This window comes from Balaenoptera physalus (genome assembly GCF_965194825.1).
Source record: "Balaenoptera physalus genome assembly, chromosome: 16".
Lineage (NCBI taxonomy): Eukaryota > Metazoa > Chordata > Mammalia > Artiodactyla > Balaenopteridae > Balaenoptera > Balaenoptera physalus.
Genome location: NC_138898.1, coordinates 89,365,597 through 89,379,522, shown reverse-complemented (window position 1 = coordinate 89,379,522; position 13,926 = coordinate 89,365,597). Strand labels below are relative to the sequence as shown.

Sequence of the window (13,926 nt, the reverse complement as noted above, 5' to 3'; positions counted from 1 at the left end):
CCTCCACCCAGGAAGCAGGGAGCCCCACAGGCAGCCCCGCAGCTGCTGCGGCGTCCGGGGGCCCCGTTCAGCCCATGTCCCAGATGGTCCAGAAACCACAGATCACTAACAAACACATGCAGTCAGAAAGGAAGCAGTGTCAACCTCCCCGAGGTGGCAGCTGCCACTGGGGAAAATGGGTTTTAGACCTTCTCCCGCTCCTGAGCAAGTTGAAGACGATAAGGCTGGGGCTCTGGGGCCCCTGCTGGGTGGGCTGGAGGTGCCGTCACCTTTGCAGACCTGCAGCCTCCTATGAGCAGGAGGAAGGGCAGGGCACCCAGCAGAGTGCACCCAGTGACCACGATACCTGCCGCCAGAAGCCTTACTGGGAGCAAGTCCGGGTGCGCTTTGCTCTTGCGCCAAGTGGGGGAGACACGCTGGGTGTGGTGGGGCAAGACACATACCCACTCCTGTCGAGCGCTTTCTACCGCTGTCCCGTTCAAGTCAGGCCCCGCCCCGCTGGTAAACCAGCCCCCCAGGCTGCGCCCCAGCTCCCCGGGCACCTGGCGGGGCTCGGCCACCAGGTGGTGCTGCTGCTCCGAAAGTCCCAGCCCGCCCGCTCCGCCGCGCCCCACGTCCAGGCCTGCTCCTAGCCACGCCCTCGGGCTCCGCCACGCCCCAACTCGGCCACGCTCCTAGCCACGCCCTCGGGCTCCGCCACGCCCCAACTCTGGTCACGCTCCTAGCCACGCCCCCAGGCTCCGGCCCCACTCCTGCGGTCCGGTGCCTCCGCCCCCGGCCGGTTTTGCCCCCGCCAGACGCCCTAAGAAACGCCCGCCGCCGAGGAGGCTGAGGGGGGCCGGGTGGGCGCCGCAGGGGCGGACACCTCTGGCTGGCGTCCCGGCCCCAGGATGCTTTCCGAGAAGCGACAGGTGGTGCGCGGAGCAGAGCCGAGCCGTGGGGCACCGGTGCGGGGCGTGCCAAAGGACACCTGACCCTCCCGGGATGGAACCAACCCAGCCCTGCGAGCCCCGGCGACGCCCTTCGCCCACCTGTGCTGCCGGCCCGGCCCACCCAGCCCTCCGGACTTGGGTCCAGGGAGGCCAGGGTTGAGGATGTGACACCTAGAGAAAATGCTTTTTTTCAATTTGCCAAGATGCCAATTAATGCTCAGCTTTCAGTTTTTTCACGTCGTTCGTTCAGATATTGCAAGTTTGACTCTCAAACGTGCCTACGAACCAGTTTGAGAATACGGATTTTGAGAGGACTTTTTTTCCCTGCTTCACACAGAGCCAAGGCCGCTCTAGAAACGTTCCCTTACCATTATCTTTGCAGGGTAGACTTCTGTGGTGGCTGAAAGTCCAGTCCAACGACCCGAGTTCAAATCCGGCGGGGCCGGGCTGTCCCAGGCGTGTCAGCCGCAGCGGCAGAGCCGCCGGGGCCTCGGAGGCCGTGAGGACACGGGCAGGGCTGCGGCCCGGAGGATGGCGCGCGAGCCGGGCGCACTCACCTGGGCCGGGCGCCCACTGCAGCCGCGCCGAGGGCAGACGAGGGTGGCTGCTTCCAGAGGTGGGCTCAGGTCAGGTTGTCCTCACCGCATTTATGGCGCTGGCCGACTGATGTAGAAAATGACAGTCCCCTTGTGCTCCACTTTCCTCGTCTGCAAAATGGGGATAATCACAGTGCTGACCTCAAAGAACGTCCCGGAATGAAGCGTGTCCTTCCCTGCAGAGTGCTCGGAGGGCTCTCAGCACCCGCCCCCTGCCGGCGAGAAGCGGATCTCGGAGGTCTTCCCCCTTCCCCGGGGCCCCAGCCCTCCCCGGGGCCCCAGCCTTTCCCTGCGGGAACTCTGCGGTACGCGGAGTCCCCCATCGCCATGCAACTCCGCGGGGGGCGGGGGTGGGGTGGTGCTCGGCAGGCCTCGGGTCAGCGGCCAGCCTCCCTGAACTTGTGCCCTCATTTCGGTTTAGAGCTTTCGGAATTTGGGGGGGGTTCAACAGCACATTTTAACTGACTTTTTAAAGTACATTTCATCCAGCGTTTTGGGAACTGCTTCAGGGCAGGTGGAATCCGGACACCTGGTACCGAGCGCCCGCAGGGCCGGGCCCCCATCTGCACTCTCTTCTGCGCCCACAGCTGCCCGAGGCCCAGTGCCTGGGACACACCTTCCGGCCGCTGGTTCCTCCACAAGACCCCTTTCCACGTAAGGGGTGTGTCTGCAGCTGCCTGGCCGGGACCCTCTCGTCCCCAGAGTCTCTGTTCCTGTCAAAGAGGAGGACCCCAGCCCAGAGCCCAGGGAGGCGGACATGACCAAACCTGCCGAAGACACCCAGCCGGGAGGTGCCCGCGCCCGCTGCCCCTGTGACACCAACACGGCCCTGCGCACGGTCAGCGGCTGGTGCAGGAGGCGCCTCCCACCAGGGTGAAGCAACGGCCACCAGGTGGACACCAGCCGGGCCGCAGACTGAGAGCCTGGGACCGGCCAGCCTGGTATTAGGGCCCAGCCGTGGCTTTAGCGACCAAAGAGGACATCAGGAGGGGTGTGAGTCCGGGGCAGGAAGCCTGGATACCCACAGTGGGTCAAGACTCTCACTTTATAACCTTCTGGGGGGTTCTAGACCCTTTCTTTGGGACCGTGCTGAGTGTGACATCACCGAGGGTGCAGCCCCCTCTGATGGGGGGCGGCTCTGGCCCTTGCCCTCGGCGGCTGGGGGCTGTCCACGTCTCCCTCGCTGCTCCTTGTTTGCGGGCAGGGTGGAAGGCAGGCGAGGAGCGAGCCAGAGCCATCCCGGCACCCCAGCGCGCCCCGTGTCCCCCCAGGCTCTCCCGCGCTGGCAGGGAGGGAGCTGTTCCTCAGAGGGCACCGCCCCACCTCCGGCAGCCCCTCTAGGGGGCCAGCACGGTGCCCACCCAGACTCCACGCCCCGCCACCCTCTACAATACGAAAGATAGTTTATTGAATCTATAACATTCAAATTTTCAAACAAAGGCTCTGTAACAAGCATCACAACTTAGTGTTATCTGTCGTATCAATAAAATGAAGTGTACACTAGGGACTGCGGCTAGTGTCCTGCGGGTGACGCACCACACCGAACAGCCTGGCACAAGGGGCCGTAACCTGGGAGCCGCAGGTGTAGGTGCCCGGGCCGCCCCTGCACGGCGCCTAGGGCGGGGGCGTGCGGAAGCGGATCTTCTTGGCCGTTTCCACGTCTGACTTGGCAACCAGAAACCGCACCTTCTTTCCCCCGTGTCGGATCAGATCCACGGCTCTGAAAGCAGAGAAGGGATGGGGACGGTGCAGAAGAGCCCTCCGGGTGAGGATTCACTGCCGGTCCGGCGGGCAGAGCCTCCTGGAGGTGCCGGGGGGGCGACCCCACCCCCCACCCCCCAGCCATCACCCCAAGTGGACAGCTACAGTCAGTAACCCTGAGCCCCCCGAGCTGGGACGGAGCTCCGGGATCACGGAGCCTGCGCTCTCGCGGCCTGGTCCAGAGCCCGCCCCACCCCAAGGTGCCTGAGCCCCTGCGGGGACTGGCGTGTCATCGGAGGGCCAATGGGGGGAAGGACGGGAGGTGGCCGTGGGGAGCCAGGCTGTGCCTCTATTTACTCAGCTCCAACGTCCCAAGGGTGGACGTGGCCTCCCACAGGCTGAGGGGTGGGGGGCAGGGCGCGTGGGGGGCAGGGCGCGTGGGGGGGCAGGGTGCGGGGGGCAGGGCACGGGGGGGCAGGGTGCGGGGGGCAGGGCACGGGGGGGCAGGGCGCGGTACCTCAGGTAGTTGACGCCCACCAGGCTGCTGCCGTTCACCTCCAGGATGCGGTCTCCCAGCGACAGCCGCCCGTCGGATGCCGCGGGGCTCCCCGGGAGCAGGGTCTGGATGTAGAGCCCTGGGGCGCCCAGGGGTGTGTGCTGGGGGAGAAGCGGAAGCCTCAGGCCTCCGTGGGCCCCTCACACCCAGAAGTCTCCAGGCGGGGCCACCTCCGCCCCTCCCCCGGCCTGGCCTGGTGGGGCTCACTGTGTGGTCATCAGTGTGTCTTCAAGGACAGCGCTGGACACCATCAGAGTCCCCGCAGGCCCAGGACAGACGCCCCGAGGCCTGAGGGTGCAGGCGGTGGAAGCAGCTGCTGCTCAGGCCCTTTCCCTTCCCACAAATCCCAGGAGACGCCCCCACCAGCCCCTGGTCCCCAGGGCCGTGGGCCTCCGCCCGCCGCCTGCCTGTGACCACCCCAGCTGTGGGCCCGTCTCTGGGAAAGAGGAGGAGCCTGGGGGCCTGCAGGAAGCGGCGGGGCGGATCACTCACCATGCCGTCGATCAGGCCCATGCCCAGCCCAGAGGGGCCTCGCTCTAGCTCCACCGCGAACACGTAGCAGAAGTCGTCTGTGCTGGAGCTCTGGCTGGAGGGGGCCAGAGGGGGCTCGGCCGCCGGGGCCGCACAGTCTCCTGGGCGGGCGAGAAAGGTGCAGCAGGGTAAGGTAAGGGGCCGGCGGCTCAGTCCTCTGTCCAGACTCTGCCCCGGGGGCCTGCGCCTGCCCAGGAGTCCGGACCCAGGGACATCCTGGCTTGGCTGCTCCAAAGGGACACGTGCTCACAAAGGTCCAGTAAGATGTCCGTCTGGGCAGAAGGGGAACAGCCAGACCCGGACCACCATCAGGGCGATGGGGGTCAGGGCACCCTGTGCTGCCCCGGGACACCGGCCCCTCTCAGAGGCCGGTTGCTTCCAGAAGGTTGAGAAGGAGGCTCTGCTTTCCCTCCCCCTGCCCTCTCCCACCACACTTCTCAGTGGTGACCCCACGTCTGTCCCTCCGAGTGTCGGCCCCTGCTCCCAGGGCCCCCTCCGGAGCTGGGGCTCTTTTCAGCTGGGCCCTGCTGCTCCCCACCCTGAGGGTCCTGCGCCCTCTCTGTCCCCACGAGGTCAGTTGTGGTGCCCTCCCGGGGCGCCACCCAGGTCGCTGAGAGGTGTCCTGCCTCAAGCCCAGCTCGGTCCCAGTGACCCCTGCCCTCAGGGCACCCTCTAAGCTCGGCAAGAGCACTGAGGACTCGCCGGGGCCGGGCGGGGCTGGAGGATGCTTGCCCTTCGTTGCCCTACAGCCCGGCCAGCCCAGTGCCCACACTGCCCGTAGGACGCCTAGGGCTCCGGCTCCCCCCTCCCCACGCCCCCCGCCCCGATCCCGCTGGCCTCGCATCCGCTCTGGGGCTCAACACACGTCATGGAGACATCCTTCCTCTCCCCTGGGCAGAGTGACTCTCCGGGTCCCCAGCTGCCCGGGCCTGAGCCACGCGGTGCCCTCCCCAGCTGCCCCAGGAGCCTGTCCTGTGTCCAGGGCGACAGGCGTTCGTGGGCAACTCTGACAGCCTGGGCTAGACGCGACACCAGGACCCCGCAGGGGAAGGACCCCGAGGCAGCTGCCCAGGCGCCAGCAGGGCCAGGACTGGGGTGCGGGCGCGGGCCTGGCTCGGGGCTCACCTTCCGGGGCTGCACACCTCGGGCCGCTCGGCCCGTTCCTCCTCCCTTCCGGAAGCGCTTCCCCGCAGGCACTGCTGGCTTCTGGCCAGTCGGGGACAGCGGGCTCCAGGCTGAGCGGGGTGCCGGGGGGCGTGAGCAGGCATGAGGGGTCCCCATGTGGGTCCCCGGCATGGGGCCCCCCGCGGCTCACGCGGCCTGGCGGCCTTCCCAGAGGGCCCTGTGCCTGGGGGTCCCCCGCGGAAGGAGGAGGGCGCTCCGGGCCAGCCTCGTGGGCTCCCCTGCCGGGGTCCCTGGAAGCCAGGGTGCAGCTCTGGTCCTCAGGGTGGCCCTCGGGGCTGGTGTGGTGCGGGCCCTGGGGGAGGGGGGGACAGAACTCAGCACCGAGCAGCCCAACGTGCTGGGAGGACAGAGGGGGCCCCCAAGCCTCCGCGGCCTCGGGAGCACCGCCAACTCCCAGGGCCACGGGAGCCCCCGCTGCCGCGCCCACCCCGGTACCTGGAGACACTCTGGCCGGGCGGGCCTGCCCCGCAGGCTCCACAGGAAGTGGCGGATGTAGAGGAGGTGCTGGTGGAGGCTGTCGTCCAGGCAGTCGGCCTCCAGATCCACCTGGAAGCCCTCGCTCGGCAAAACGATGGGTGGGGGGTTTTCGTAGGACTCCAGGACCTCCTCTGCGGGGGCGAGGGCGGCGTGACCCCCGGCCCGGAGGCAGCTGCCCGGCCACCCCCCGCCTGATGCCGTGGGACCCCGGGGACACGGGAGGGGCCGCACGAGCCCGTACGGCGCTCTCACGCCTCCGGAGTCCCAGCGAGCACCCGGGATGAAGCCCGGCGCCACCATTCGGCACTTGGGCTCCACGCCCGCCCCGCCTGCGGCCCCCGGCTCCCCCGGGCCCACCGCACACCCACGCCTGGAGCCCAGCTCACTCGGCCCAGAGGCCGGCACCCCAGGCCGGCACCTGCTCCTGCCGGGCCCCGCGGCCACGCTGCCTGCACCGCGCACATGTCACCGGGCTGGGCACAGCCTGCCTGCGTGCTGGCCTCCGCACGAGGACACACGCGCCTTCCACACGGAGGGAAGACGGCAGCCCCCACCTCGCTCCCGGTGCCCAGCACAGAGCCCCCTCCCTCCGCGGAAGGCCTTGGACATGAACCAGTGAACGGGGCGGGGGACAGCGCCCAGGGTCCAAGCCCCAGGTGACCAGGCGTCGAAGCCCTACTTCTATCTGGATCTTCTCCCGTCCTTTACCTTCCGTTTTTGCTTGCGTTATAATGTACACACTGCTAATGAGGAGATACACGACTAACTCATAAAAAACCACACACACACGTACGTACGTCTGTCTCCACACGTGATACACACAGGGCAAGCGTGCTCAGCACCGTTTCCCGACGGGCTGTGCCATGGCGCCCGGTGTGGAGACCCTGCTCTCTTCCTGGTGGCCGTGCGCCCGGCGAGGCCCCGTGAGGGGCAGTGGGGACCTCTGACCTGAACCAAGAGCCTGGGGGCAAAGGGGAGCCTCCACCCTGGGCCGTCTTCCTCCTCGGGTGTCCTGCCCTGTCCCCCACCTGGGGACCCAGGGACCTGGGGGTCAAGGAGCCCACGGGCCACGCCCGAGTTCCAAGCTCCACCCAGAGGAGAGGCCTCACCTGACTTGAAGGCCGCGGGGCTGTCCTGGGCACCCGGCTCCCAGGCGCTCATGGGGCCCATGGCCGAGGCCAGCTGGTACTGGGTCAGCAGGCGGTGCAGCTGCGCGGGGCTCAGGGCAGGGAACGCGGCCCGCAGGTTCGCCCAGCTCATCTGCTGACAAGGAGGAGCTCCTGGTCAAAGGCCAGGGGCCCAGCCCGCCCCCCCCGGGGAGGGCCTGCCTTCTGGGAGCTCCGGGGGGGGCAGGGGCCCAGGGCTCCCCACGCCAGCACACGCTCCGCCCTGGGGCGTCCGAGCGGGACAGCGAGGTCAGCGAGGCCAAGGTCAAGGCCGGTGCAGAGGGCAGCTCACCCCATGCCTGTGGGCGTCCAGGGTGAGAGCCGGGTCAGGTGGCGGGGGGGCGTTCCCAGGAGAGGCCAGCAGGCACCGCGCTGGGTGCCCTGCCCACCGAGCAAGCCCGGTCACAGCACCTCGAGGGGCTGAGAAACGGGGGAAGACTACTGGGAGGTTAGGGGGCCGTGAAATAGGACCCCTGCCTCGTACCGTGTGCAAGAAATCAAGCAGGTCGAAGACCTGCACGAAGGCACAACTGTAGCATTAGGTGCCACACGAGACTGGCTTGGGAGCCAGGGGCAGGGAAGGCGCCCTGGAAGAAGACAAACAGCAGCTGTAGGAGAAGGTGCACTCACGTCACTGAGTGAACCGTCTCCGTCCGTCTTGCTTCCTGGAACCCTTTCCTTCTGCTCTGGAGGAGCTCCCCAGGGAGGCCTGTGCCAGGGGGACGCTGGGGGCCTGGCGTGGGAGAGCGTCCTCAGGCCACGGTCCCAGCCATCAGGACCCCAGGCTGCAGTCAGCCTCGTAGGGAATTTGGGAGGCAGCTCCCGCATTCGCTCCTGAGAAGTCGGAAACCATCCTGACCGCTAACCTCCAGGACCCGAGCTGCTCTCCTTCTCTGGAAGCTCAGCGGCGTCTCTGCAATCCTGCGAGCGGGTCTTGGTGCAGGTCTGTTTCAGCCACTGTGCTTTTCACCCACCGGCTGCACCTGCAGTCTGGACACTCGGGTCGAGCGGGCTGGGAACTGTCTTGGTTTATCTTTACTCCCTGTTTGCTCTGCCCTCTCCGGCCTCATGCTGCTCGGATGTGGGGCCTCACTTGACCGGTCCCTTAATTTCCTTCTTTCTTCCTTCCTCTCTGTTTCTCCCACGTTTGATTTTACTGCCCACATCAAGAGGCCTGGGCGGTGGTTATCGGGTATCTACACTGAAGGGACAAACAGCATCCTAAGCTACGTGGGGGAGGGGGGAGGAGCGGCCTCTTCCTGACACCTCCACCCCGAGCACATGCCAGCGCAGGACGGCCTCGTCTGCCCGGAGGTGGTTTTGACTTTCCTCCTAGAAGCCACGCTTCGCCACGTCTGTGCTCCTCCGAGGCTGCTGTCGGCGGGTTCCCCGACGGCGCTGAGCAGTCACCCAGCAAGAGCGAACACCTGTTCTTCCGTCTTGCTGGCTCTGCTTTCTGGGTGATTTCCCGGACTTTATCGTCCAACCCTGCTATTGAACTTTTCATCTCTGCTGTCGTAGTTTTAACTTCCAAGAATTCTCTTTGTTCTCTTATTTATAGCATCCTGTTATTATGTTATGGATACTATATCTTCCCTTATCTTTGAGGATATAAATGGTTTTTCAAGTAAGTTTCTTCTCCCTGAATAGTCCGTTTAGAGGGAGGCAAACTACGGCCTGAGGCCTCTTTGCCTCACTCCCTGCCTCCCTCTCCCTCTCCTGGCTGGGTGGCTGTGGAGGCCCAGTGTCAGCACCCTCCGTCCTGCCCTGGGCTGTCGCTGACCGTCAGCCCTGCCAAGCTGGCCGCCCCCTGCTTGGAGGGCACAGGCCCGGGCCTGGTGGGCGAGAGCGTGGGGCTCCAGCACGTGATGGGAGCTCTGCCGCCGGGATGCCCCCTCCTTCAGGATGAGATCCCGTGTCCCAGCCTGGAGACCCTCAGTCTTAAATGCTCTAGGAATAGACCCCAGTCTCCTGCCAGAGGAAGAAGCGGGCAGCCCCGAGCTGTGCAGGGAGAGGCGCAGCCGAGTGGCCAGTGCCACGCCGCTCCTTCCTTGCTGTGCGTTTTGTACTGAAGTACAAACACCACGGAAAACCACAGAAAACCAGGCAAACTCGAAGCACCCAGCTTGGTAACTCAGCGGTCCCTAACCTTTTCAGCACCAGGGACCGGTTTTGTGGAAGACAATTTTTCCACGGACTGGGCGCGGGGGGGGAGTGGTTTCGGGATGATTCAAGCGCATTACATTTATTGTGCACTTTATTTCTATTATTATTACACTGTAATGTATAATGAAATAATTATACAACTCACCATAATGCAGCATCAGTGGGAGCCCTGAGCTAATTTTCACGTGCCACTCACTGATAGGGTTTTGATAGGAGTCTGCAAGCAATTGATTATGATGGTCTCTGGGCAGTCACACGTCTCTGCTGACGACGATCTGCATTTGCAGCTGCTCCCCAGCGCTAGCAGCTCCACCTCAGACCATCAGGCGTCAGATTCTCGTAAGGAGCGCTCAGCCTAGATCCCTCGCACGCGCAGTTCACAGTAGGGTTCGCGCTCCTATGAGAATCTGATGCCGCCGCTGGTCTGACAGGAGGCGGAGCTCAGGTGGTAACGCGAGCAATGGGGAGCGGCTGTAAATACAGATGGAGCTTCACTCGCTCACCCACCGCTCACCTCCTGCTGTGCGGCCCGGGTGCTGTCAGGCCACAGACTGGTACTGGTCCGTGGCCTGGGGGTTGGGGACCCCTGTGGTAACTGTTCACCAGGGCGCACGCCTGTGCGCCAGGCCCAGGGCAAGAGCAGTGTGCATAGCAGCGCCCCAGGGGGGACCCCATCTCGTCTTCCCCTCCACAGGCGGACGCCCTGCCCAAGTCTGAGCTCCACGCAGTGGCTCGCGGCTGCCCGTGGTGGCCGTGGCTGCGGACGCCGTCACTGCCGTGTGGGGCTTTCTGGCTGCACTCACGTCGGCTGGGACCTCACCTGGAGGCAGACAGGGCAGCCGGTCCCCTACGCGGTTCAAACATGGAGCTGCTCCCCAGGGCGTGGGAAGCGGAGTCCATGGGGCCGCCCTGCAAACACGCTGGCCATCACCTGGGCGGGTTCCGTGTCGCTGCCAGGCAGGAAAGGGCCTGGGTAGCTTGGTCTCACTCATTACCTGTGACAACCATGTCACACAGCAGGTGAGGGAGGCGGGTGAGCTGGTGTCTTTGTTTCCTGCTGCTGTTCTAACAAATGACAACGAAGGTGGCAGTGAGATCAACACGAGTGCAGTCTTACAGTTCTGGGGGTCGGACGTCCAGCACAGGTCGTACAGGCTAGAATCAAGAGTTGCAGGGCTGTGTTCCTTCTGGCGGCTCCGGGGCAGGATCTGCTTCCCTGGGGTTGTAGGACTGAGGTCCCGCTCCTGTGCTGGCCTCCAGCCGCGGGCCATTCCCAACTCCTGGAGGCCGCTGTACCCCTTGCCCCGTGGCCCCGTCCTCCCCCTTCAGAGCCAACCCTCTGCTTCGTTCTTTCCTGTCTCTCTGACCCACTCTTCTGCGTCCCTCTTTTTTCTTTTATTGAAGTATAGTTGATTTACAATGTTCTGTTAGTTACTGGTATAAAGTGATTTTATATATATATGATCCTCCTTCAGATTCTTTTCCATTATGGTTTATCATGGGATATTGGATATAGTTCCCTGTGCTGTACAGTAGGACCTTGTTGTTTACCTGTTTTATGTATAGTAGTTTGTATCTGTTAATCCCAAATTCCTAATTTATCTCTTCCCCGCCCTTTCCCCTCTGGTAACCGTAAGTTTGTTTTCTATGCCTGTGAGTCTGTTTCTGTTTTGTAAATAAATTCATTTGTTTCATATTTTTAGATTTCACACAGAAGTCATATCATATGGTATTTGTCTTTCTCTTTCTGACTTACTTCACTTAGTGTGACAATCTCTAGATCCATCCATATTGCTGCAAATGGCATTATTTCATTCTTTTTTATGGCTGAGTAGTATTCCATTGCATATATGTACCACATCTTCCTTATCCATTCCTCTGTCGATGGACATTTAGGTTGCTTCCATGTCTTGGCTATTGAAAATAGTGCTTCTATAAACATTGGGGTGCATATGTCTTTTTGAATTAGAGTTTTCTCTGGGTATATGCCCAGGAGTGGGATTGCTGGATCATATGGTAGCTCTAGCTTTAGTTTTTTGAGGAATCTCCATACTCTTCTCCATAGTGGCTGTACAGTTTACATCCCCACCAACAGTGTAGGGGGGTTCCCTTCTGTCCACGCCATCTCCAGCATTTCTTATTTGTAGGCTTTTTAATGATGGCCATTCCAACCGGTGTGAGGTGATACCTCACTGTAGTTTCAATTTGCATTTCTCTGATAATCAGCAATGTTGAGCATCTTTTCATGTGCCTTATGGCCATCTGTACGTCTTCTTTGGAGAAATGTCTGTTTAGGTCTTTTGCCCATTTTTTTATTGTGATATCGAGCTGTATGAGTTGTTTGTAGATTTTGGAAATTAAGCTCTTGTTGGTCTCATCGTTTGCAAATATCTTCCCAGTTTTAAGGACTCGTGTGCTTAAACGGGGCCACCAGGTGCCCGGGGGTGACCTCCCCACATCAGCAGGGCCCCCTGTGGCCACAGCCGCAGGTCAGAGACTAGACACAGACATCCTGGGGCCGTTATCCTGCCTGCAGGTGGGAACAGCTGTGGACTAAGCCACTGCAAGCCCACTGAGCCCCTCCTGGTCTGCAAGCTGCTGACCCCAGGGCGACCACCCAGGGCGCCGCCCCATCCTCGCTGCGCCCGCTGCCCCCCACCCTCTGCACCCCTCCCACCTGGACGAGCTGGGCACTGGGCGTGGCCAGCAGGTTGAGCGTGCAGGAAAGCTTCCGGAAGAAGCGCTCTCCAGCCTCGCCAAAGCCGGCACTCCTTGTCCACTCCAGGAGCTGCTGCAGGCGGGTGCAGGCCTGGACGCCTCTGGGCCAGTGGAAGCAACTCAGAGAGGGCCCTGGGAATGGAGGGAGGGAAGGAGGGTGATGTCGGGCAGCCCTCGCAGGGCAGGTATGCTGCCCGCCCGCCCGCCCCCGAGGGAGCCAGGCCCGGCTGGGCCCCAGCCCTGTCCTCCTCCTGCGCCCCCCCACCCCGGGCCTCTGGACAGACGGAAGACCTTACGTCAGTTTCTAAGACAACTACCTGCTTCCAGACCCCTCTCTGGGCACGGGTGGGTGGGTATGGAGGTGGGAGGTGAAGGTGGCGGGGCAGGGAGGGGCGGTGACAGCCACGCGACCCCAAGTGCAGAGGGCCGTGGTCCAGGCTTCGCACGTGCTGTGGGCCGGCCCCGCTCTCCCTGCCCCGCGCCCCAGCACTGCCTCGGCCCTGAGCGCTGGGCAGGGCGATGGAGGAGATCTGGGTGGCAGTGAGGCAGGGTCAAAGGCCACGTCACTTCCCTGAGCCTGCTGCCTCCTTGCTCACGGGGGCCCTAGGCCACGTGGGGATGAAATGAACCAGGAGAGGCCGGAGGGGCCCTGTGTAGACGCGGACGGGCGGCTCCCGCTCCCGCGGGGACAGGCTCTGCAGCACGTCCTCCCCCCGCGGCACCCGCCCAGACCCCACGGAGCAGGACGGCTCAGCCCGCCGGCCTCCGGGAGGACACGCTCAGCGGCCCTGCGGGCTGTCCGCCCCCTGACCCTCACCCTTGTCCAGGAGCTGGTTGAAGAGCAGCGTGCCAGAGAAGAAGAAGAGGTAGGCCAGCACCTGGGCGGCGATCTCGGGGTGCACCTGCAGCGGCCGCAGGAGGTCCAGGGTGGCCTGGTAGATGGACACGACGCGGTGCAGCTCCTCGGGCAGCCGAGGGGCCGAGCACCAGCTCTCGCGGCACTCCAACTGGAAGGGGGGGCATTCCAGCAGGGCCGGGAGGCACACGTACAGGGACTGGGGCGAGAGGAAAACACCGGCTGCTGTGGGCAGGGGCCCCGGGCCTGACCCGTCCAGCTCCTGCCTCGGCCGGACCACATGTGTCAGCGACCCACGTGTGAGCGCCAGGCTCCCCACTGGGAGCCGCGGGGGGGACGGGGGGTCAGTAAAGCTCCCAGTGAAGGCGCAAATGACACGGGCTGCATGGGCTCCGGCAAAGGGGCCGGACGGCACCCAGAGGGCCCTGAGGGCAGGGGCTTCGCCCTCTTCTTATTTTATCAGAAGGGTTTTACTGGACGGAGGGGGGTGGGTGAGCCACCAGACAGCGTCCCGCTGACCCAAGGACACGGCAGAGCCCCGTGGTCCCCCGCTCGGCTCTGAGTCCTGAGACGTGGCCGCACGGCTGCCCCCACCAGCGTGCGGGACGGTGCGGGCAGGGGAGCCAGGGGCCACGGCAGCCGGCACCACCGCACGGCTGTCCCGCCGTCCGAGTCGCCTCCCCAGAGCAGCCGGCCCCGTCTCTCTCGCTCGCTGGCCCCGCACTGGGGCAGAGGACTTGCTCGACGAGAGCAACAGCGGGTGAGAGGGGACAGGGCCCGAGGCCGGGGTCCGGGCGGGCAGAGGCGGCCGGGCCAGCACTCAGGTCCCCCGGGAGAACGCGCACGCAGAGGCCGTACCTTGGAGACGTAGTACACGCACTGCTGGAAGGCGTACAGGACGACCTCCTCCAGCACTGCCATGGCCTCCTCACTGGCCGAGAGGGTGCAGGAGAACAGGGACTCCTTCGAGCCTGCGGGGGGACGTGGCGCCGTCACTGCAGGGCCGGGGGAGGCAGGACTCGGGCAGGAACCTTCTGGAACC

The 13,926-nt window shown here is 64.2% G+C and overlaps 2 protein-coding genes across 2 annotated transcripts in view; one reads left to right on the top strand and one right to left on the bottom strand.

The window, feature by feature from the left end:
* The first annotated feature begins 64 nt into the window (after positions 1-64).
* On the top strand, positions 65-2,775 carry LOC309645852 (uncharacterized protein). Its single transcript, XM_082431620.1, has 4 exons — positions 65-380; positions 1,315-1,548; positions 1,711-1,833; positions 2,116-2,775. The coding sequence occupies exons 1-4, from the start codon at positions 75-77 to the stop codon at positions 2,287-2,289; spliced, it is 837 nt and encodes a 278-aa protein (XP_082287746.1). The 5' UTR covers positions 65-74; the 3' UTR covers positions 2,290-2,775.
* Positions 2,776-2,914: 139 nt separating this feature from the next.
* Positions 2,915-13,926, bottom strand: part of RADIL (Rap associating with DIL domain) — a gene marked incomplete at its 5' end in the record, with an annotated part of 57,855 nt that continues 46,843 nt past the window's right edge. Inside the window, 9 exons of the mRNA XM_082431536.1 lie at positions 2,915-3,248; positions 3,747-3,886; positions 4,278-4,417; positions 5,442-5,793; positions 5,937-6,109; positions 7,088-7,238; positions 11,988-12,160; positions 12,846-13,083; positions 13,743-13,855. Coding sequence (XP_082287662.1) covers positions 3,143-3,248; positions 3,747-3,886; positions 4,278-4,417; positions 5,442-5,793; positions 5,937-6,109; positions 7,088-7,238; positions 11,988-12,160; positions 12,846-13,083; positions 13,743-13,855 — 1,586 coding nt within the window. The 3' untranslated portion in view covers positions 2,915-3,142. The remainder of the gene's footprint in view (positions 3,249-3,746; positions 3,887-4,277; positions 4,418-5,441; positions 5,794-5,936; positions 6,110-7,087; positions 7,239-11,987; positions 12,161-12,845; positions 13,084-13,742; positions 13,856-13,926) is intronic.